The sequence below is a fragment of the Geotrypetes seraphini genome, chromosome 3 (genome assembly GCF_902459505.1).
Source record: "Geotrypetes seraphini chromosome 3, aGeoSer1.1, whole genome shotgun sequence".
NCBI lineage: Eukaryota > Metazoa > Chordata > Amphibia > Gymnophiona > Dermophiidae > Geotrypetes > Geotrypetes seraphini.
The window spans coordinates 289,871,056-289,893,301 of NC_047086.1; the positions used below are offsets into that span (position 1 = coordinate 289,871,056).

At 46.6% G+C, this 22,246-nt stretch overlaps 1 protein-coding gene across 1 annotated transcript in view; it reads right to left on the reverse strand.

Annotated features, from left to right (window-relative positions):
- Positions 1-22,246, reverse strand: part of SDCCAG8 (SHH signaling and ciliogenesis regulator SDCCAG8) — a 462,443-nt gene that overhangs the window by 356,110 nt on the left and 84,087 nt on the right. Inside the window, exon 10 of the mRNA XM_033937699.1 lies at positions 13,254-13,406. Within this exon, the coding sequence (XP_033793590.1) occupies positions 13,254-13,406 (153 nt within the window). The remainder of the gene's footprint in view (positions 1-13,253; positions 13,407-22,246) is intronic.

Below are 22,246 nucleotides of genomic sequence, written 5' to 3' on the forward strand. Positions count from 1 at the left end.
TATTAGGGCTTATACCAGAATTCTGAATGATGTAGCGTCGAAGTATGCTTTAATGGACCTAAGTTTCCAGAGAGTAAAAAAAAAATCTTTCTGACTAGGGAGTCCACTTGGTCTTTCATGGTTAGGCCTTGGTCCAGAATTACCCCCAGAACCTTCATAGTAGGTTGAATAGGGTAGCTGAGATTGTTGATGCATTGTGGAGTTGTAGTGACAGGTAGGTGTGGCGAGGCTATGAAGAATTTAGTTTTTTCTGAGTTACCCCCAGAACCTTCATAGTAGGTTGAATAGGGTAGCTGAGATTGTTGATGCATTGTGGAGTTGTAGTGACAGGTAGGTGTGGCGAGGCTATGAAGAATTTAGTTTTTTCTGAGTTAAGCTTCAGTCTGAATTCTGTGGTCCATTGTTCCATCAGGTTTAGTGCTTCTGTTGCCATGGGGGTAGTTTCAGAGGGAGAAATAGTGAATGGGATAATGATTGTGAAGTCATCTGCGTAACTGAATAATTTTATACCCCGCTGGGCCAGCTGCACGCCTAGTGATGACATGTAGATGTTGAAGAGCAGAGGGGATAATGGAGACCTCTGTGGAACGCCAGATAGGTTTCTCCAGGTTTTAGAGAGGTTGTGATTAAAACGTACTTGATAGGTACGGGACATATGGAATCCTCGGAACCAGTCAAATACCTCTCCTCCGATGCCGATTGCGTCTAAGCATTGTAGCAATCGGTGAGTCTAAAATCCTCTGGAAACATTGGTTACAGGCAGGCATACGTACTTTAAATGATGTGATATCTAATGGGAAAATGCTAAATTTATTACAACTGCAACAATCATTTGGCATTATGAAGTCTCAATCTTATAAATGTTTGCAGTTGAAACAGACCATTCAGAAGGGGTTCCCTGACTGGCGCAATTTAAAAAATCAGTATAGCCTGCCGGGCCTATGTTTCCAGACAGATTTGCAAAGGCATCAGGCAGCCAAGTGGTATAAATTAATATTTGAATAAAAAACCAAAAACTAGCTGAAAAGATATTTGGAGCACTGAGACAAAGCAACAGATTTCTGCTACTCAATGGCCATGGATTTAGATTTGGAGGATGAGATGTACAGCGTCAGCATCTATTAGACAAACTTAGTTCTTTTTGTTACATAGAATTTTTTGGTCTCCAGTTCATTTGCAAAAGTTAGATAGTTCAAAGTCTAATAGATATTGGCACTGTCATCTTGAAGTAGGGACACTGAATCACCTGTTGTTCTATTGTCCCTTGATACTCAACTTTTGGAAGTCTATCTGGGGGAAAATCAAAAGGATACTGGAAACTTCTATCCCATTGTCATATGATATTGTTTTATTAGGGACCTTGTTACAAACTAAGAGCCCAATTAGTGCAAGTCAGAACAGATTACTTCTCATTATGACAGGGATTGTGATGCAGTTAATTACAAAAAACTGGTATAGGCTGCATTTTAACTTCTGGTGGGAAACCCTATGCCAAGTTTATAGATATGAGCGAATGAACTCAGAACAGCTGGGACATTACAAAAAATTTAATGAGACTTGGGGGCCATTGGCAACATTTGTAAAAACTGATCACTAGTATAAGTCTTTGTTTTCTAAAAGGAGGTTCACACACATCCAGGGAGGGTGAGAGGGGGAAGGGGTGTGGGGGAAAATTACTTACATAATTATTTATTAGATAAAAGTGCTGTTTTATTGTACCGGTTGTTTGTATATTCTGTTGCACTTTATTTTAAAAATCAATAAAGAATTTTAAAAAACACACAAAAATAACATCTTCTTCAAGACCAAGTCATTCTCATTCGTACAACCAAGTAGTCTTGTACTACGTGAACAAGCAGGGAGGAACAGGATCTCTTCTCCTTTGTCAGGAAGTTCAGAAAAATTGGAATTGGGCAATCCCTCATAACTTTTTCTCAAAGCTGTTTATATTCAAGGAGAGAAAAATTCACTGGCAGACAAATTAAGTCGCATTCTACAACAACACGAATGGACGCTCAATTCACCAACTCTTCATCAAATTTTTTTCTTAATAGGGGACTCCTCAAGTAGACTTTTTTGCATCTCCCCACAACAACAAGCTGCCCCAGTTCTGTTAACATAAGAACATAAGAACATAAGAACTGCCATCTCCGGATCAGACCTTCGGTCCATCAAATCCGGCGATCCGCACACGCGGAGGCCCTGCCAGGTGTACACCTGGCGTAATTTATAGTCCACCATATCTTTATATGCCTCTCTTAAGGAGATATGCATCTAGTTTGCTCTTGAAGCCTAGGACGGTCGATTCCGCAATAATCTCCTCTGGGAGGGCATTCCAGGCGTCAACCACCCTCTGAGTGAAGCAGAACTTCCTGATATTAGTCCTGAACTTGCCCCCCCTTAGCTTCATTACATGTCCTCTAGTCCGTGTCAAATTGGACAGTGTAAATAATCTTCTCTGCTCTATTTTGTCGATTCCTTTCAGTATTTTGAAGGTCTCGATCATATCCCCACGCAGTCTCCTTTTCTCAAGGGAGAACAATCCTAGTGTTATAAGTCTATCCTCATATTCCAGTCTCTCCATACCCTTCACCAGTTTTGTCGCTCGTCTCTGCACCCTCTCCAGCAGTTTTATATCCTTCTTTAGGTAGGGAGACCAATGTTGGACGCAGTATTCCAAGTGTGGTCTGACCATTGCCCTATAAAGCGGCATTATAACTTTCTCCGATCTACTCGAGATTCCTTTCTTTATCATGCCCAACATTCTATTTGCCTTCTTTGCCGCTGCCGCGCATTGTGCCGACGGTTTCAGGGTCCTATTTATCAGTACACCCAGGTCCTTTTCTTGTTCACTCTTCCCCAGAGTTGCACCTGACATTGTATACTCGTATTCCTTATTCTTATTTCCTAAATGCATTACCTTGCATTTCTCCACATTGAACTTCATCTGCCATTTCTCCGCCCATGTTTCTAACCGACACAAGTCGCTCTGGAGTTTCTCTCTATCCTCCTGCGATCTGATCGGCCGGCATAGTTTTGTATCGTCTGCAAACTTGATGATCTCACTGGATGTTCCTTCCTCCAGGTCATTGATATAAATATTAAAAAGGATCGGCCCAAGTACCGAGCCCTGGGGTACTCCACTAGTCACTTTCTCCCAGTCGGAGAACTTCCCATTTATGCCCACTCTCTGCTTTCGGTTTTCCAGCCATTTGCCTATCCATCTTTGTATATCTCCCTCTATGCCATGGCTTTGTAGTTTCCTGAGAAGTCTTTCGTGTGGAACTTTGTCGAACGCTTTGTTTCAGGCTCTACTCTCCTCACCATCTGGAGGCAGATGCTTTTCTCCTAGCCTGGACAGACAAGTTCTTCTATGCATTCCCTCCATTTCCACCTATTCTCAAGACACTTGTCAAACTCAAAAAGGAGCATGCCACCATGATTCTGATAGCTCCTCGGTGGCCCAGACAACCTTTGTTCTCACTTCTTCTTCAACTCAGCAGCAGAGAGCCACTTCTTCTCCCAATATTTCCGTCTCTTCTTACACAGTCACGGTTCTCTTCTTCATCCCAACCTACAGTCTCTACACCTGACAGTCTAGTACCTCTCGGGATAACTTCACACCTTCAGTTTTCTCAGTCTGTCAAAGACATCTTAGATGCTTCCAGAAAACCAGCCACAAGACAATGTGACTCAAGACACAAGACTCAAAATGGACTAGGTTTTTTGCTTCGTGTAGTCTTCATCACCAGGAGCCTCGGTCTACTTCCTTGTCTTCGATTCTGGATTATTTATTCAGTTTATCCCAATCTGGCCTCAAATCCATCTCCATTAGAGTCCATCTCAGTGCAACTGCTGCTTTTCATCAACCATTGGATGGAAAACCTCTCTCTGCTCATCCTGTGGTTTCCAGATTTATGAAAGGACTTTTCATTGTCAAATCACCTCCATTAGGTTGGGATCTCAATGTGGTGCTGGCTCATCTAATGAAGCCATCATTTGAACCAATGTCTGCAGCTCATCCTATATAATAAAACGCTAGCCGCGCATGCGCACTCAGACCTGCGTGATCTGTGATCCCTAATCTGTGATCCGTAGGTCCTTGGTCAGAGTGCGTATGCGGCGGTCAGATCGGGAAAGCAAAGCACAGCACAGCCGGCGACTCCCCCCTCACTCACCGCCAAAGTTTCATGTCTGTCTAGGTAAGGGAACAGAATATTATAAGAAGAGACAGCCTCACAATGCACAGGGGATGAGAGGAGAGATGAAACCAACGGTCCCACACTCGAGCGCTGTGGCCGACTCTTTTACACTGCACAGCCGAACTCTGCAGCTCCTCTCAAGAACCTCACCAGCACTCCAGCGCTGTAGCCGACGAACTCATAGCCACACCTAAGCGCCAGTTCCTCTATGGCTGTTAGCGTACTGAGGGGCCGGGACTTAGGAGAAGGAGAGCAGACCCGGGATTCGGCCGGCCCCGGCCAGGCAAGATCCCCCTTCCCCGCCGCACCCAGGCCCCGGCAGTCCACGCCTGCAGGAGGAGGGCTTCGAGGAAGCCGGCTGTCGGCGGAGGGCAGACGCGGGCCCAGGACGGATTTACTCCAGCTCGCGCCACCTTCAAAATTATGGCCCCACACCGCCTCCCTGCTCGCGCAGACCTCCATCAACGAAAAACGGCACTACCATTTGAAGTTTATTTTTAAAGTTTAAAGTCGCTGTGGCTCCTCTCAAGAACCGCACCTGCGTCGGAGAAGGCTTCCGACGCAGGCAGCGATCGTGAGAGGAGCCGCCGCGGCAACTTTAAAAATAAACTTCAAATGGTAGTGCCATTTTTCCATTTCCGGCTGTGCCCTTGCTTTCTCCCTAGCCCCCAGTGCCCTACCGGTCTGTACCTTTGTATTTATCCTTTCCAGTGCGCTTTTTAATACTTGAGGCAGCAAAACAGCCATGCAGGTGGTGCCTAAGCAACAAGCCTGTCTTGCTGTCTTATCCCACCAGGACGTCTGTTTCTTAAGGATTAAGAATAAATAGGGAGCCGATGCAGAAGCTATGTGGAGGGAGACAGCAGAAATGGGAGAGGTAAGTGGTATATGCTGAGAGGGAGACCAAGGCAGGAACTGAGGAACATCCAAAGGCAATTGTCTGAATGGTATAAGGAAAAGAAAGAAGGGAAGAGATGGAAAAAGACCAAAAAAATTAGCTATAGGGGCCTCTACAGACGGAGAAAAAAAGAGTAGGGATGTGAATTAATTAGATTCAGTTCATTTAGACAACTTAAAATGAAGTGGGGGGAGAGAAATGCTGCTGCATAGGGGGCAGGGAGAGAGACAGATAGAACGAAAGACAGATAGACATAGTCTAGCACCGTTAATGTAACGGGCTTGCTTTGGGGAGGGGGTAGGGAGACAGAAGGGGCCACGGAGAGACAGTCAGGCAGATAAATACAGGTAGGCAGGGGGCCAGGGAGAAAGACAGAGAGACATACAGAAAGAAAGACAGGGGGCCAGGGAGAGAGACAGACATAAAGAAAGACAAACAGACAGGGGGCCAGAGAGATAGATAGAATAAACATAGATAGACAGCATGCAAGGAGAGAGACACAAAGAAAAAAAAGACAGACAGCCAGCGGCCAACCCAGACAAACACTAGCCAAGGAGAGAGAGAGAGAGAGAGAGAGAAAGAATGACAGACAGGGGGCCAGAGAGACAGACAGAAAGAAAGACAGACAGATAGACATCTATTCTAGCACCCATTAATTTAACGGGCTTAAAGACTTGGAAAGTAGTTTTTCTCATGTCTGCTTGCAGAGTTAGTGAACTACAAGCTTTAGCAGCAGACCCACCATTTACAGTATTCCATCATGACAAGCTGGTACTCCGCACCAATCCAAAATTCTTATCCAAAGTTGTTACAAAATTTCATCTCAATCAATCAGTTCTCCCAGTGTTCTTTCCCAAGCTTCATTCTCATCCTGGAGAAATAGCCCTTCATACTCTGGACTGCAAGCGTGCATTGGGCTACTATTTGCAAAGGACTAAATCACATAGATCTTCTCCACAACTTTTTGTCTCTTTTGATCCAAACAAGTTGGGGCATCCAGTTTCCAAGAGGACAATTTCCAACTGGTTCAATGCTTGCATCTCATTTTGTTATGCTCAGGCAGAGCTGCAACTGGAAGGTCAAGTCACAGCCCATAACGTTCGAGCTATGGCAGCTTCAGTAGCTTTCCTTAGATCTACTCCTATTAATGAAATATGCAATACTGCTACTTGGTCCTCGGTTCATACCTTCATTTCACATTGCTGTCTGGAATCTTATTCCAGACGGAATGGCCACTTTGGCCAAGTAGTTCTACAAAATTTTTTCTCCTAAATGCCAACACTCCCACCATTCCATTCTGGTTAGCTTGTAGGTCACCCACATGTGAGAATATGCTGCCTGCTTGTCCTGGGATAAAGCACAGTTACTTACTGTAACAGGTGTTATCCAGGGACAGCATACAGATATTCTCACAACCCACCCACCTCCCCTGGTTGGCTTCTATGCTGGCTATCTGAACTGAGGAGACATGCACCTACGTCGGGTGGGATGGCACTCATGCATGCATGGTGCAGTCAGTCATGAACTTTCTAAAGTTCCTAAAGTGCAACAGCACTTTTACAGCTGTCCGCATCGGGGCTCCGTGGATGACATCACCCACATGTGAGAATATCTGCCTGCGGTTCATGGATAACACCTGTTATGGTAAGTATCTGTGCTTTTCTGAGTAAGCCCATGGTGGTTCCAGACTGGCCATCACACACTCAGTTCATAGAAAGGTGTGTAAAAATAACAACTGAGGCTGCTGGTCATGTGTACAATCAGAAGAGGAAGAAACATTATTTTACGGGTCAAATGGTCAGCAGGGAGCTCATAAGCTGAAACGGAAGCTCATAGATTAAATTAACTGCATACATGATATTTTAAAGACAATTACTAAAGATGTAGCTCAGACTATTTGTATGCTCAAATAACCATTACTTAATTTCTACATATTTCAACTGTGATTTTATATAGGTACTTTAAGCGGTTTCTGAAGACAGCTTTAGATTCAGCACTAATAATTTGTAAAGTTTTAGATTCAGCTTTAGATTCAGCACTAATAATTTGTAAAGTTAAAAAAATAAAAATCTACCCCTAAAATTGACACACCCTAATGAGCTATGATTCTCAGGTGTCTTCCTATTGCCATTTATAAAAACAGGCATTATGTTTGCCAGTTTCCAGTCCCTTGGGATCTCATGAGTTATCACAAGAAATTGCTAATAGCTCTGGAATAACTTGTCTAATTCATATATCATATGGAGATTTTCGGTTGGGTTTGCAAATCTGATAACACCTGAAAACAATTCTGAAGGACCTCCAGACTCTCAGCTCCCCTTGCCCAACCCGGACTCTGCTCGTTGCCAAAGTTTACCATTGTTCATATTCCTGTCTCTGTACCATATTTTATTATTGTCTATGCTTTTCATTTACCGTATTTTCACGCAAATAACACGCACCCGTATAAAACGCGCACACGTGTATAGCGCGCAGAAATCACGATGATAAGCACAAAAACTTTGGTATAACGCGCTCACGATTATACCGCGCATGCTGCCCGACTCTCCGTTCACCCCCCTGACTTCCGTGCACTGCCCCGCCTCTCCGTGCGCTGTCCCGACTCTCCGTTCACCCCCCCCTGACTTCCGTGCACTGCCCCGACTTTCCGTGCGCTGTCCCGACTCTCCGTTCACCCCCCCTGACTTCCGTGCACTGCCCCGCCTCTCCGTGCGCTGTCCCGACTCTCCGTTCACCCCCCCCTGACTTCCGTGCACTGCCCCGACTTTCCGTGCGCTGTCCCGACTCTCCGTTCACCCCCCCTGACTTCCGTGCACTGCCCCGCCTCTCCGTGCGCTGTCCCGACTCTCCGTTCACCCCCCCTGACTTCCGTGCACTGCCCCGACTTTCCGTGCGCTGTCCCGACTCTCCGTTCACCCCCCCTGACTTCCGTGCACTGCCCCGCCTCTCCGTGCGCTGTCCCGACTCTCCGTTCACCCCCCCTGACTTCCGTGCACTGCCCCGCCTCTCACTGCGCTGTCCCGACTCTCCGTTCACCCCCCCCCGACGTCCGATTCATCCCCCCCCCCCCGGCAGGACCATTCGCACCCCCACCCCGAAGGACCGCCGACTCCCCGACAATATCGGGCCAGGAGGGAGCCCAAACCCTCCTGGCCACGGCGACCCCCTAACCCCACCCCGCACTACATTACGGGCAGGAGGGATCCCAGGCCCTCCTGCCCTCGACGCAAACCCCCCTCCCCCCCAACGACCGCCCCCCCCAAGAACCTCCGACCGCCCCCCCAGCCGACCCGCGACCCCCCTGGCGACCCCCACGACCCCCCCACCCCCCTTCCCCGTACCTTTGGTAGTTGGGCCAGAAGGGAGCCCAAACCCTCCTGGCCACGGCGACCCCCTAACCCCACCCCGCACTACATTACGGGCAGGAGGGATCCCAGGCCCTCCTGCCCTCGACGCAAACCCCCCTCCCCCCCAACGACCGTCCCCCCCCCCAAGAACCTCCGACCGCCCCCCCAGCCGACCCGCGACCCCCCTGGCGACCCCCACGACCCCCCCACCCCCCTTCCCCGTACCTTTGGAAGTTGGCCGGACAGACGGGAGCCAAACCCGCCTGTCCGGCAGGCAGCCAACGAAGGAATGAGGCCGGATTGGCCCATCCGTCCTAAAGCTCCGCCTACTGGTGGGGCCTAAGGCGCGTGGGCCAATCAGAATAGGCCCTGGAGCCTTAGGTCCCACCTGGGGGCGCGGCCTGAGGCACATGGTCGGGTTGGGCCCATGTGCCTCAGGCCGCGCCCCCAGGTGGGACCTAAGGCTCCAGGGCCTATTCTGATTGGCCCACGCGCCTTAGGCCCCACCAGTAGGCGGAGCTTTAGGACGGATGGGCCAATCCGGCCTCATTCCTTCGTTGGCTGCCTGCCGGACAGGCGGGTTTGGCTCCCGTCTGTCCGGCCAACTTCCAAAGGTACGGGGAAGGGAGGTGGGGGGGTCGTGGGGGTCGGCCAGGGGGGTCGCGGGTCGGCTGGGGGGGCGGTCGGAGGTTCTTGGGGGGGGGACGGTCGTTGGGGGGGAGGGGGGTTTGCGTCGAGGGCAGGAGGGCCTGGGATCCCTCCTGCCCGTAATGTAGTGCGGGGTGGGGTTAGGGGGTCGCCGTGGCCAGGAGGGTTTGGGCTCCCTTCTGGCCCGATATTGTCGGGAAGTCGGCGGTCCTTCGGGGTGGGGGTGCGAGTGGTCCTGCCGGGGGGGGGGGATGTATTGGACGTCGGGGAGTCGGCCGGGCAAGAGGGCTTGGGCTCCCTCTTGCTCCGATCGTGGATGCGGGTGCGGGTGGGAGCGCGTGCGAGTGGTCGTTCGGGGTGGGGGTGCGAGTGGTCCTGCTGGGGGGGTGAATCGGGCGTCGGGCGGGGTGGGAACTATGTTTGAAAACTTTCGTATACCGCGCTCACGCATATAACGCACGAGGGGTATGCGCGGTAGGTAAAAACGCGTATAACGCGCGCGTTATATGCGTGAAAATACGGTAGATGCCAAATTCCACCTTGTCTTTGCCTAGCTCAGCACCAAACTGTATCTCTGCCATACGGAAAGCGCTTAGCCGCTAACCGCTTCTCACCGATATAGCTCCCCCTTTGATCCACCCCTAAAAAAAAAAATAAAAATAAAAATAAAAATTAAAAACTCTCATCCCTTCTCTTGGCCCTGCACTCAGCCAGTTTAATCCAAGTTCTCCTGCTACTCCCTCCTCTACCTCTCTCCCCCCCCCTGCTGCAGACTCTCACACATCAACCTCCCAGTCCTAATTCCCCGCCATGAACCCTTCCTTCTGGATCCTTCTCCTCCTACTCTGCTCACCTCTCTATACCTCCCTCTGTCTGAAACCTCCCTCTCCCAACCTACTCGACCCCGCTCACTCCAATAACATCTGCCCTGGACTCAAAATCCCCACACTGATTCGCACCAGAATTCCCCCTCTCAAGAAAAACCCTCGAAAAGTCAACCAAGATTCTCTAAAACCCCTGCCCACTGCCAATTTTCCCAACACTGCCTCAGACTCTCTCACCCCAGTCCCGACACTTTATTGCAATGCTAGATCCGTGTGCAATAAGACCCAAATCTTGAAAGACCTTCTAGACGAGCTCGACCCTGGATTCCTATGCATCACTGAATCATGGATCGCCAAAGACGATCTATTCACACAAAACGAACTCCTCCCCCACGGTTACCAAGGCCTCTTCTCCCCCCAGACCCAATCGAAAAGGAGGTGGTCTAGCACTCCTCTACAAATCTTTCTTTGACGTCCAGCTCCTTGAGACGGGCACTCACGCTTCCCTAGAATATTTGCTTGCCTCAGTCAATGACGAACTCCGCACCCACCCATTGGGCATCCTGTTACTATACCGCCCACCCACCCCTTGGACCAAATCCTCCAATCTCGTCTTTGAGACCATAACAAATGCCTTCCTTAAATTTCAAAGACTTCTGATCGTTGGTGATATTAACCTCCACCTTGACGACACCAACAGCAAGGACACGACTGAATTCAACAACTTCCTTACCTCTCTAGGCTTCCCCTCACCCACCCCTTCTCCAACCCACGAAAAAGGGCACACTCTAGACCTCACCACTTTCCTTGATCTCACCGACTACAAAACTTCAACCGACGACACTCGCTGGGAACAAGTCCATTGGTCCGATCACTTCTTAGGGACTACCTGCCTCCCCATCTTCATGTCCCATCTTGACTCCCCACCCCACCCCTCTCATTCCATAACCTTTCGCAAAAAAACCTCGAGCAATCTATTCTGGTCCAAATTCCTCAACCAACTCTCCTCCAACCCTAGACCTACAGACCCCGAATCCCATTGGCGCAACTGGACTGCCCTCTCCGAGTCCACCTACCACTCCCTTGCTCCAATATCCACTAAAACCATCTCCTACCCCCGAAAGGCCCCCTGGTACTTACCTCTTCACAGAGAACTGAAACAGAAATGTCGCGCTCTAGAGCGCAAATGGAAAAAATCCAAATCCCCCTCTGATAGACACACCTGGAGGATCAATATTAAACTTTACAATTCTACACTAAAAAAAGCCAGGAAAAACTTCTTCGGAGACAAGATCTCTAGATCCAACAACCAGATCAGTGCGCTGTTCAACATCTGGCGCTCCCTAACTACAAAAAAGGACCCATCTGTGCTCCCACCGTCTCTATCAGCCGATGCCCTCGCAAATTTCTTTAATGAAAAGGTTACCACCCTAAGATCCTCCTTCCCACCCACAGTCTCCTACAATTCCCTGACCTCTACTGACCTCAACCCTACCTTACCTATATCCACCCCCATTCCCGCCGACAGATCTTGGACCGCCTTCGAGCCTGTTTCCGAATCGCAAGTCTCCAAACTCTGCCTCAAACTAAAAACCTGCAAGTGCACTCTGGATCCTTTCCCCTCCTATCTATTCGAGAATATCCCTACACAGGCCATCGCTTCCCTCACCGAACTCATAAACTCTGCCCTAACATCGGGCCTTTTCTCCCCCAACATGGGACACATTTTATTGACTCCTCTACTGAAAAAGGCCGAACTTGACCCCTCCATGCCATCAAACTACCGCCCTATAGCAAATATCCCTCTCCTAACCAAGTTATTAGAATCCATCATATCCACCCAACTCTCATTCTACCTAGAAAGATTCTCTATTCTCCTACCCCACCAATTCGGCTTCAGACCCAACTTTAGCACCGAATCCCTCTTGGCCTCACTAATCTCTAAGGTGCAACATCTCCATTCTCGCAACAAATTTGCTGTTCTCCTACAATTTGACCTCTCCGCAGCCTTTGATGTCGTCCACCACGACATCCTAATCTTCCAACTCTCCGAAATAGGCATAAGCTCCACAGTCCTAGATTGGTTCTCGAAATTCTTACGCTCCTACACCGTTAACACAAACGGTACCTCTTCCCCCCCCTGGAAGCCAAAATGTGGAGTCCCGCAAGGCTCACCCCTCTCCCCTATCCTTTTCAACATCTACATGTCCTCTTTGAAACTCCTCCATCTATCCCCCCTAGAAACTCTCTACTCCTACGCTGATGACATCCTCATCCTCCTCGAGACCGACTCAAACCTCTCAAACCTTGCTGATAACATATCCACATGTATAACGAATCTCCAATCCTGGGCCCAATCTGTACAAATGAAACTGAATGAGTCCAAAACAAAATTACTTTGGCTCGGCCCAATTTTAGATCATTTACCCACCTCCATCCCACTACCATCCGGCCCCACTCTTCAGCTTGAATTTTCAAGCAAAGTCCTAGGCATCGTCATAGACTCCTCTCTCTCCTTCAATGATCACCTCAACTCCTTGGTAAAAAAATGCTTCTTTAGCCTTCATATGCTGAGGAGAGTGAGATCCTGTTTTCATCATTCTCACTTCGCCGTTCTCGTTCAATCTACCATCCTCTCTAGACTGGATTACTGTAATTCCATCTACATAAGCCTAACTAAGAAAAACCTCCATAGACTTCAGCTAATTCAGAACGCCGCGGCCAAGCTTATTTTCGCAAAAGGCAAGTCCGATCACGTCTCCCCACTCCTCTCCAAGCTTCACTGGCTCCCAGTATACTCCAGAGTCCTCTATAAATGTGCCTGCTTAGTCTTCAAGATCCTACATGGCGTCCTCCCTCCCGTTATCCCACTCCTTTGGAACTCCTCAAACCCACACCCCACTAGACCCTCACAAAAACTGAAACTGTCTTTCCCCTCTATAAAAGGTATATCCCGCGCAGGAAAACTTGGAACATCCCTCCTCTTTAGAACCACAGAACTCTGGAACAACCTCACACCCCCGCTCAGAAATTCAAGCTCCTTCCAATCCTTCCGCAAACACTTGAAAACTTGGCTCTTCTCAAAAATCTAATTACCTCCCGTTCTCTAGCAACCGGTCCCTCTCTATCTTCTTAGTCCCTCTCCTTTATCCCTTCATTGTAGTTCCTTTCCTCTTAACTTCTGTAAACCGTGCCGAGCTCTGCGCTTGCGGAGATGGCGCGGTATACAAACCTAAGATTTAGTTTAGTTTAGTTTGAAGCAGGATTTTCAATAAAAATACATTTCAAATTTCTCAGAGACCTTCTGTATTTAAAATGGCAAATATTTTATTACCTTTAATGACAATTCTTCCCTTTCTTTTTTCATTTCTTCTCGGATTGCTTCTTTTTCACCAGCCCTCTTATCTTGTTGAGCAAACAGTTCTCTTTCAAGACGTTCCGTCTGTCTTATTATCTCATTTCTTAGTTGTTCACATTGGATTAAAGCCTAATGAAAGAATTTAATTACATTTTTCTAAATAAATAACCAATATAGAAGACTAGTATTTTAGCCCGTTACATTAACAGGTGCTAGAATATATGTCTGTCTGTCTTTATTTCTGTCTCTCTCTCCCTCCCGCTGTCTTTCTTTCTGTCTGTCTTTCTCCCTGGCCCCCTTTGTCTATCTGTCTTTTTGTGTTTCTCCCTGCCCCTGTGTCTTTCTTCTTTTCTTTCTGTCTCCCTTCCTCCCGCTGTCTGTCTTTCTTTGCATTCCCTCCCCCTCCATTTCCCTGTGCAGCAGCATTTCCCCCACCCTAATTCCCTGTACAGCAGCAGCATTTCGGCCCCCCTCCCCACTTCCCTGTGCAGCAGCCACAGCAGCAGCATTCCCTCCCCCCACACCACTTCCCTGTGCAGCAGCAGTGTTTCCCCTACCACCCCTTTCCCTTCCCGTGGTCTGGTTGGCTCCCTTAGTCCCTAACAGCCCCCCTCCTCCTCCCCCTTCCAAAGTGCTCACCAGCATTTTGTAGATAAGCTAATCTTAAGCACTTACTTTTATTAACTCAATTAGTGATTTGGTGCCTTGATAAAACTGCAAAGAAAACTCCCTAATGTATCAGTCAAATCATATATAGAAAGCTGATCATAAATACTTTAAAACCTAAATGAACTAATAAGACCAAGACCCATTAAGGATAAAGATCTTTTCCAATAAATTAAAAAAAAAAAAGTTATTGAACTGGACCTAGAGATAAACAAGATTTACTGATTGACTCTTAATTCATTTAAAGAACAAAATAAGCTCTAATTGCATTAGAATGGAAATCAGTAAATTTTCTTAGCTCTTCTAATTTGGCAACAGTACAGATATTTCTGCAATTGTTCCAAAGTAAAGCAGAAGCGCTTTGATAACAATCAAGCTGCTTTCCACATCTTTTCTGGAGAGTCAAGGCCATACGCTATTTGATGTGGGACAAAATATGGTGCCCTGTCAATTTAACTACTGGTCAAGTGAAATGATCACAACACTTATAAATAGATGTGTTGCAAGACCACCACTAAATGTGTCAACAATGTCACAGAGTAGAGAATGAGTATCCAATTGGCTATAAACTTAAATAACCACACTTATATGCATACACATCTATCCTCATTAATAATGTGCGATCCTAATCAATTTTTGAACTGTCTTCAACACTTATTTATGAATCGTCGGATACTGATGCAGCAATACTTTATCTCATTTTGAGGAATAATTGCAGGAATAGACACCCCTGAGGGTGTGAATGAGGAAGGACCTAGCCACATTTGAAAAATGGTCTGAAATTGTTAAATTTTAGCTATGACTGGATGATGGCGTATGATAGCAAAATGTGGACGGGTGGTCCTGACAAACCTGCCGATTCCAGCAGCGTCTGCAGCTCTCTACACACGCAGCTTCGGGGCCTTCTACTGCCCTGATTTACTCTGGCACGTCCCTGATGACATCATCAGAGATGCAGCAGAGCAAATCAGGGCAGTAGAAGGCCCCGAAGCAGCGTGTGTAGAGTGCTGCAAACGCTGCTGGAGTCGGCAGGTTTGTAGTCAGGACCATGGGAAGGGGGGGGGGGGGCGGCAAAGGACTAATTGAGCTGGTCAGACGTCGGGAAGGTATGGGAGGTTCAACCCGTGAAAAAAAACTTACAGAGTGAGTGGGGAGCTGGCAAAGGAGTCATTTTGGTCAGCGCTTCTCTTCCCGAGCCGCAATTTGGGTTCTGCTGCCGCGAGCATGGGGTCGTTTTAAGCACGCATACGCACTCTTGCCAGCCACGGACATACGGATCAGGGAACACACAGTAAGAGTGCACATGTGCGCTTAGCGTTTTATTATATTAGATTCAAACGAAAATGAACTGCTCATGATTAAAGATAAAGGTTTTTGCTTATGATGAACTATGAAGGAAAATCCTGAATGATGCATATGAAGCTTTTCTTCTGAACTATAATTTCACATGATGCCCTTTGCACATTCTGACAAATAAAACCGTGTTGGGAGTTTTGCAACAAGGTTTTTGTATTCTTTGAAAATGTTTTATTGTAGGGCTGTCTCCATACTGAGCAGCGCGTCTAGTCCGATGTTGTCTGTGGCCACTAGGGGTGCTGTTACTTGTGCCTTGTGACCCAAGTGGCTACAACCTCACTTCAGTTATTGGAAAAATAATGGAAACATTGCTGAAGGAAAGGATAGTAAAATTCTTGGAATCTAATGGATTACAAGATCTGAGGCAACATGGGTTTACTAAAAGTAAATCATATCAACAGAAAAGACTTGTGGAATAGCAAAGTATATAGTAATTAGCAGTATCCTAGGATACCTAAGCTGTTAAACCATCAAAGATTCTTATAACAGCCTGTACAGGTAGAAAGTATCATTCATCAGGTTCTGGTATTTTTAAAGTGCCAATGCTTAACGCACATCAATTAAATAATGTAAAGTGCTCTTAGTGCATAAATAAATATATAACAAACAGCACTTATCTCAAAGCGCTGTCTGAGCCCAACGGGACCCGTTTCGCCGAACTTTCGGCTTCTTCAGGGGTCGTGACAGTTAATGGGCAGCTCTGCTCTCTGGATCTAAGGCAGAAAATGGCACTAGAGAGCAGAGCTACCCATTAACTGTCACGACCCCTGAAGAAGCCGAAAGTTCGGCAAAACGGGTCCCGTTGGGCTCAGACAGCGCTTTGAGATAAGTGCTGTTTGTTATATATTTATTTATGCACTAAGAGCACTTTACATTATTTAATTGATGTGCGTTAAGCATTGGCACTTTAAAAATACCAGAACCCGATGAATGATACTTTCTACCTGTACAGGCTGTTTTAAGAATCTTTGATGGTTTAACAACTCAGGTATCTGAGGGTACTGCTAATTACTATATACTTTGCTATTCCACAAGTCTTTTCTGTTGATATTGTTGACCAACAGACTTGTTTACATTGCTAACATTTTGAGTGTTAAAAGTAAATCATGCCAAACTAATCTGATTGAATTATTTGACTGGTTGACCAGAGAATTGGATCAAGGATGTGTACTAGATGTAATTTACTGTATCTATTTCTATATACTGTATCTATTTAAGTATCTATTTTTTTATTGAAACCTAAAATAACACAACAGATGTCAGCATTTCAACAAAAGCTACAACTTCTGATACATAGCAATCACTGGGCTTAACATAGAACACTAATGTGCCACTACCAAGAATATGTTGAAACTTTTAACCCAACCCCACAAAGAAATATCGTATATACTCGAATATAAACTGAGGTAACCTTTTTCCCAAAAAAAAAGGAAGAAAAAAAGGTTGACTTGAATATAAACTGAGGTTAGAAATTTGGGTTTATGTGAGTATTATTTGTGAGGGATCATACCATAAATAATCACTAATTTTTCAATTGGGGCTGTTTGAGTCCAAAAAAGCTGAAGGAGAGCTGACAAATATTTTCCTATTTGGGACCACGACACCAACCAAAATTTCTGGACTTCTATCCCCACCAGAACACCTGATTTCAGTAATACATGCAGAAAACAGAAAAAAAAAACCCCCATTTCAAATACAAACCCACAAACTAAAAGTACTATTGTACACAAATGAAACCCTAATATGCCAGACTCTGCACACGATACACCACAAGAGAAATAGAAAGAAATGCATTTCTTCCTGAACAGTCCAAAATATAAAAACAACAGATGTAAATTTTCAAAATTGACATATTTCAATCATTAAATTGAAAATAAAAACATTTTTTTCTACCTTTATTATTTAGTTATTTTATTTTTTTGATCATCTTGTTCCATCTGTGCTCTTAACTCTGTTTCCAAGGCCCCCTTAAGCATTTGCTATTTCTTTCCTCTCCTTCATTTTGCACTACATCCTTCTTTGGCACTGATTTTCATATTCAGTTTTCTTCCATTTTCTGACTCCATCTCACTCAAATCTCTTTCCAAATCTTCCCCTTCCTTCCATCCATGTGCACTATCTCTTCCTTCCTCTTCCACTTCCTTTCATGTGCCCCATCTCTTCCCCATCCCTCCATCTCCTTCCTCTCCCCTCCATCCATGTGTCCCCGTTCCTCTTCTCTCTGCCCCTCCCATTCAGCATCTCTCCTTTCACCCTCCCTCCCTCCCCCCCCCGGTTCCACCAAATGTTCTCCCCATCTTGTTCCGAAGCCCCCTCACCACAAAAATTACAAAGAAGTTGCCGGCCCAGGAGCGATTCTCTTGTACTGCCCGCAGCCTTCTCTGCACTGTTCCTTTACTGTGGTCCACCCAAGTAGAAACAGGAAGTTGCTTCAGAGGGTAGTGGACCACGGCAAAAGAAAATTACAGAGGAGGTCACCGGCAGCACTGGAGAATCAAAAAACAGTGGCTTAGGCACTCCTATCCTCCACTACCCACTTCCCCCAGCCTCAAACTGTCTTCACACTTACAGTCCCGATGCTCTGGAAGCAGATGCTGATGATCTGTGCTGGGCTGGTGAAGGGCCTTGAGCATCTGCGCAAGCTTAAGGCTTGCTGGACTCCCTTTGAGAATCCCAGAGAGGGTGGAAGCCAGCAGACCTTGAGTATGCAGATGCTCTAGGCCCTTCAGCCCAGCTCAGAGCGCTGGCTTCCAGAGCACTGGGACTATAAGTGCAATGTTGGTCTGGGGCAGTAGGGAGTCTGTAGTGGAGGACTGGAGTGCTGGTTATCGTGGAGGGGGAGAGATAGCAATGTCAGTCATTGGGGGGATAGCAGTGCTGGTCATTGGGGGGAGGGGAAAGATAGCAGTGCAAGTCTTAACTCCCACTCACTGCTGTCAGATACCTATACCCATCATTTCCTCTACCATAATCTCCCTAACCCTGAAATATCCTGTCTAAATTAGATTGTAAGCTCTTCTGAGAAGGGACTGTCTATTGTATGCTAAAATATACAGCACTATGTATGCCTTTCAGCGTTATAGAAATAATAAATAGTAGTAGTAGGGAATGAAGGATAGAAGTGCCGGACATCTGGAGGAGTGGAAAATAGCAGTGTTGGTCATCGGGTGGGGAAGGGAGGAAAAAAGCACCCTCATCGAAAGGAGGCTCGAATATAAACCCAAGACCCCCATTTTGGGTGATTTTTGGACCCAAAAATCTTGCTTTATATTTGAGTATATACGGTACATCTTTAGGGTGGCTTTGAATCTTGGCAGCATGTGTTCAATCCAAATATATTTTAACAAAGAGTTCCCAGTGAAGGAACATAACATAACATTGTGCTTACTGACCACGTAACCAGAAGTTCAATGCGGTTTACAAAAAGTTATAAAAGTATAAAGGAAGAGCCTCTAATAATAGCTCATTATGCTTTTGAATTCCCATAGTCAGTTTTGTATCCAATATAACAACTACAGTATAAGGTCGACTTTCATCACTAATGGAATGGTTTCATTTCCTTTTCTCATCCAATTAGCAGTCCAATTGATTAATTATAAAGACCATGGTTTTAGTTAGATGAATGGGAAGACTTATCTAAATTGCAAACTAGGGGGAACTATGAAGCTATCAGGTAACAAATATAAAATGAACTGAGGAAATGAAAAATTGGGTTCTTATCTTTGCTAATCTTCTTTCTTGTAAATCCACACTTTATTCCGGGACCAGTGGGTTATTTCTGTCTACCCGCCAGGACTTTGTAGAAAGCCTCAGAGCTCAGACTTCTGAGACTTAAACCCATCCCCCTCTTACCTCATTACTGTCCCTGTAAGTATCAGTTAGTCTTAAAGCAGCCAGGAACATCTGTAGAGGATAAGAACAAGAAAGAGAGAGGGGAACGGGGACACTCCCCAACAAATAAGTCTATTCTGCTCATATCAAATGCAACAATGAAAAATGAGAGAGCAGGTCATTCAACATTAGAAACCTGAATAGCAAAACAGTACTATAAGGGGGCGCCTGAACTAGAGACCCCCCAAAATTAAATGCTAAATCCATTCTAAGGGCACTCTTATAAAGGCTGGTCAGAAAACAGAAATCCAGTTTACTAGAACTTGGAAAGGCAGACAATCGCTGAATCTGCAAGGTATAGGGCAGGTTCCTGGAATAAAGTGTGAATTTACAAGAAAGAAGATTAACAAAGGTAAGAACTTAATCTTTCATTCTTGGAAAATAAGGATAAGAACGATGAGCTGCTGCCAAAACAGAAGTACCAAAAGCAGCATCCTGTTTGGCTGCTATCAATCCTGTAAAACTTGGCAAAGTATGCAAGAAGGACCAGGTGGCAGTCCTGCAAATCTCATCCAGCAGCGACTCTGCCCAAGAGGACGATACACTGCGAGAGGTGGTGGGCTTCTTTCCAGTCACCATGTAGGCCACGGAAAAGGCCATACAGATCCATCAGGAACTGGTAGCCTTAGAAGCTGGCCAACCCTTGCGGGCAGGACCCACCAGAATGAACAGATGGTCAGAGGTGAAACTTGTTGATGACCTCCAGGTACTGCAAGAAGAGCTTGTGCACGTCCAAGGACTGCAATACCCGGTCCTGCTCCCTAGATCCGGAGGAAGCAAAAGCAGGAAGCCGGACTTCCTGATTCACATGGAACATGGAAACCACTTTCAGAAGAAAGAACCGTGCATAGCATCACACCAGATCTGTTATACATAGAAAAGGATCCCGGCAGGAGAGAGCCTTAAGCTCGGAAACCCTACGGGCTGAGGTAATAGCCACCAGGAAGACTATCTTGATCTAAGATCTATAAGGGATGCCTGCTCCAGAGGTTCATATGGTGAACGAGTCAGAAAATGGAGAACCAGGTTAAGATTCCAAGTCAGTCATGGCCTAAGTCGTAGAGCACCCCATAGAAAATGGGCCACATCCAGATGAGCTGCCAACGAACCCCTCAGAGAAGGACTCATACAAGAAAGACTGGCAATCTGCACCTGGAGAGAAGCTAGTCTCTTCTTCATGCTATTCTGCAGAAACTCCAGGTGTAACACGAAGAACCGATGGAACAGACAGGTGTAACATGAAGAACCAATGTCTCAAGACGCAACAGGCTTGATAACATCTCCAAGCCTTTGCATAGGCAGCCACTGTGGATTTCCTTTCCTTGGTGCTGAACCAATGTGGCAATCACAACCGAAGAATAGGCCGTGCATTCAATAGCCATGCCATAAGTCCAAAGTGGTCTGGATCCTGCAGTGCAATCGGACCCTGCATGAGGAGGTGAAGAATGACAAGGTAGCCAGAGCTCCCGATCCTGCTGGAGCCACACCAAACCAGCATACCACAGACGCCTCAGCCAATCGGGTGTAACCAAGATTACCGGACCGCCGTGGGCCACTATCCGTCTCAACAAACACCTATTATGGGCCATGAGGGGAAGCCATATAGGAGAGCTTCCCATGGCCAGGGCTGAAACAGAGCATCCAGGCCTGTGCTGCCAGCCTCACGACGCCGACTGAAGAACCGATCTGCTTTCTTGTTGGCCGCAGTTGCCATGAGATCGAATGTGGGATGCCCCCACTGATCTACTATGCAATCAAACACTCTTTGAAACAGAGACCACTCTCCGGGATCCAGAGTCCACTTGAATGCTGTCCACTCCTGCCATTTGCACTGCTGACAGCGCCACAAGGTGTCTCTCCACCCACCAGAATAGAAGCTGAGCCTCCATGCTCAGGGACTTCTCATGCCTCCCTGCCAATTGACATAAGCCACTGCTGCAGCATTGTCAAAGAATACGTGGACTACTCGATGACGGAGACAACCCTCAAAGTGGAGAAGGACCAGCCAAATTGCCCAAAGCTCCAGGCGACTGATTGACTACTTGCGCTCTGAAGGAGTCTACTGGCCCTGAACAGGGACGGACATACACACAGCTCCCCAGCCTTTGAGACTCGCATCTGTAGACAATCCAAGATCTGGAGGGGAAGACCCCTAGATAGCGAGAGGGGTCACAACCACCATGTAAGACTGTTCTGTGCCACAGTCATCCAGTGCAGGGGTGCTTCTTTCTTTGTGAGATAATATCTCCTATATTCCTGTGCATATTGCTTCTCCAATCTCAAGTCTCTAAGCACAAGATCTCTATATGTTGCAAGGAAAGGTTTCATCACTCCTGAGGGGCACCAGCAGGATTTAGATTTCATAATAGATAGATCCATCGTTGGTGGGTTTTCATGAAAGAAGACTCTAAATTGTAATTTACGGAAGAACCGGAAGAAAGCAATCCTCATACGGAAGGGGTCATAAGTAGAAGAGGGGACGAATCCCAGTCCTAATTTCAAAACCTGAGACTAAACATCTGAGAGAGTGGTGGTTGACAGGTTGATTATAGATAGGTGGTCTCAAACTCACGCCACAAGAGACCTGCCAGGTACTATTTTGAGGCACTTGGTATTATAAAGAATGATTCTTTATGGAAAACTTGTGTCTTAAGTGTCTAGCAGTTATCTCCGATGGTCGCGTTCTGGAACGTTGCCTGCCTCACTGCTGTAACCCGCCTGGAACATTGCCTGCCTCACTGCTGTAAGCACTTTCCTGCATCTGTACACGATTGTGAGGTGGAGTGGAGAGGACAATCGCATACAGACACAGGAAAGCACTTGCATGAGGTTACAGCAGTGAAGAGGGCAACGTTCTAGAACGTAAGGTAACCATTGGAGGATGTGAAGCTTGTGTGTGTGTCCAGTGCTGGAGGAGGTGAGAGCTGGAGGAGGTGAGAGCTGAAGTCGGTTGCAGATGCAACCGCAGGACACTTAAGGCACAAGTTTTCCATAAAGAATCATTCTTTATAATACTGAGGGCCTCAAAATCTTGTCTCTTGCAGTTGATGCTTTGA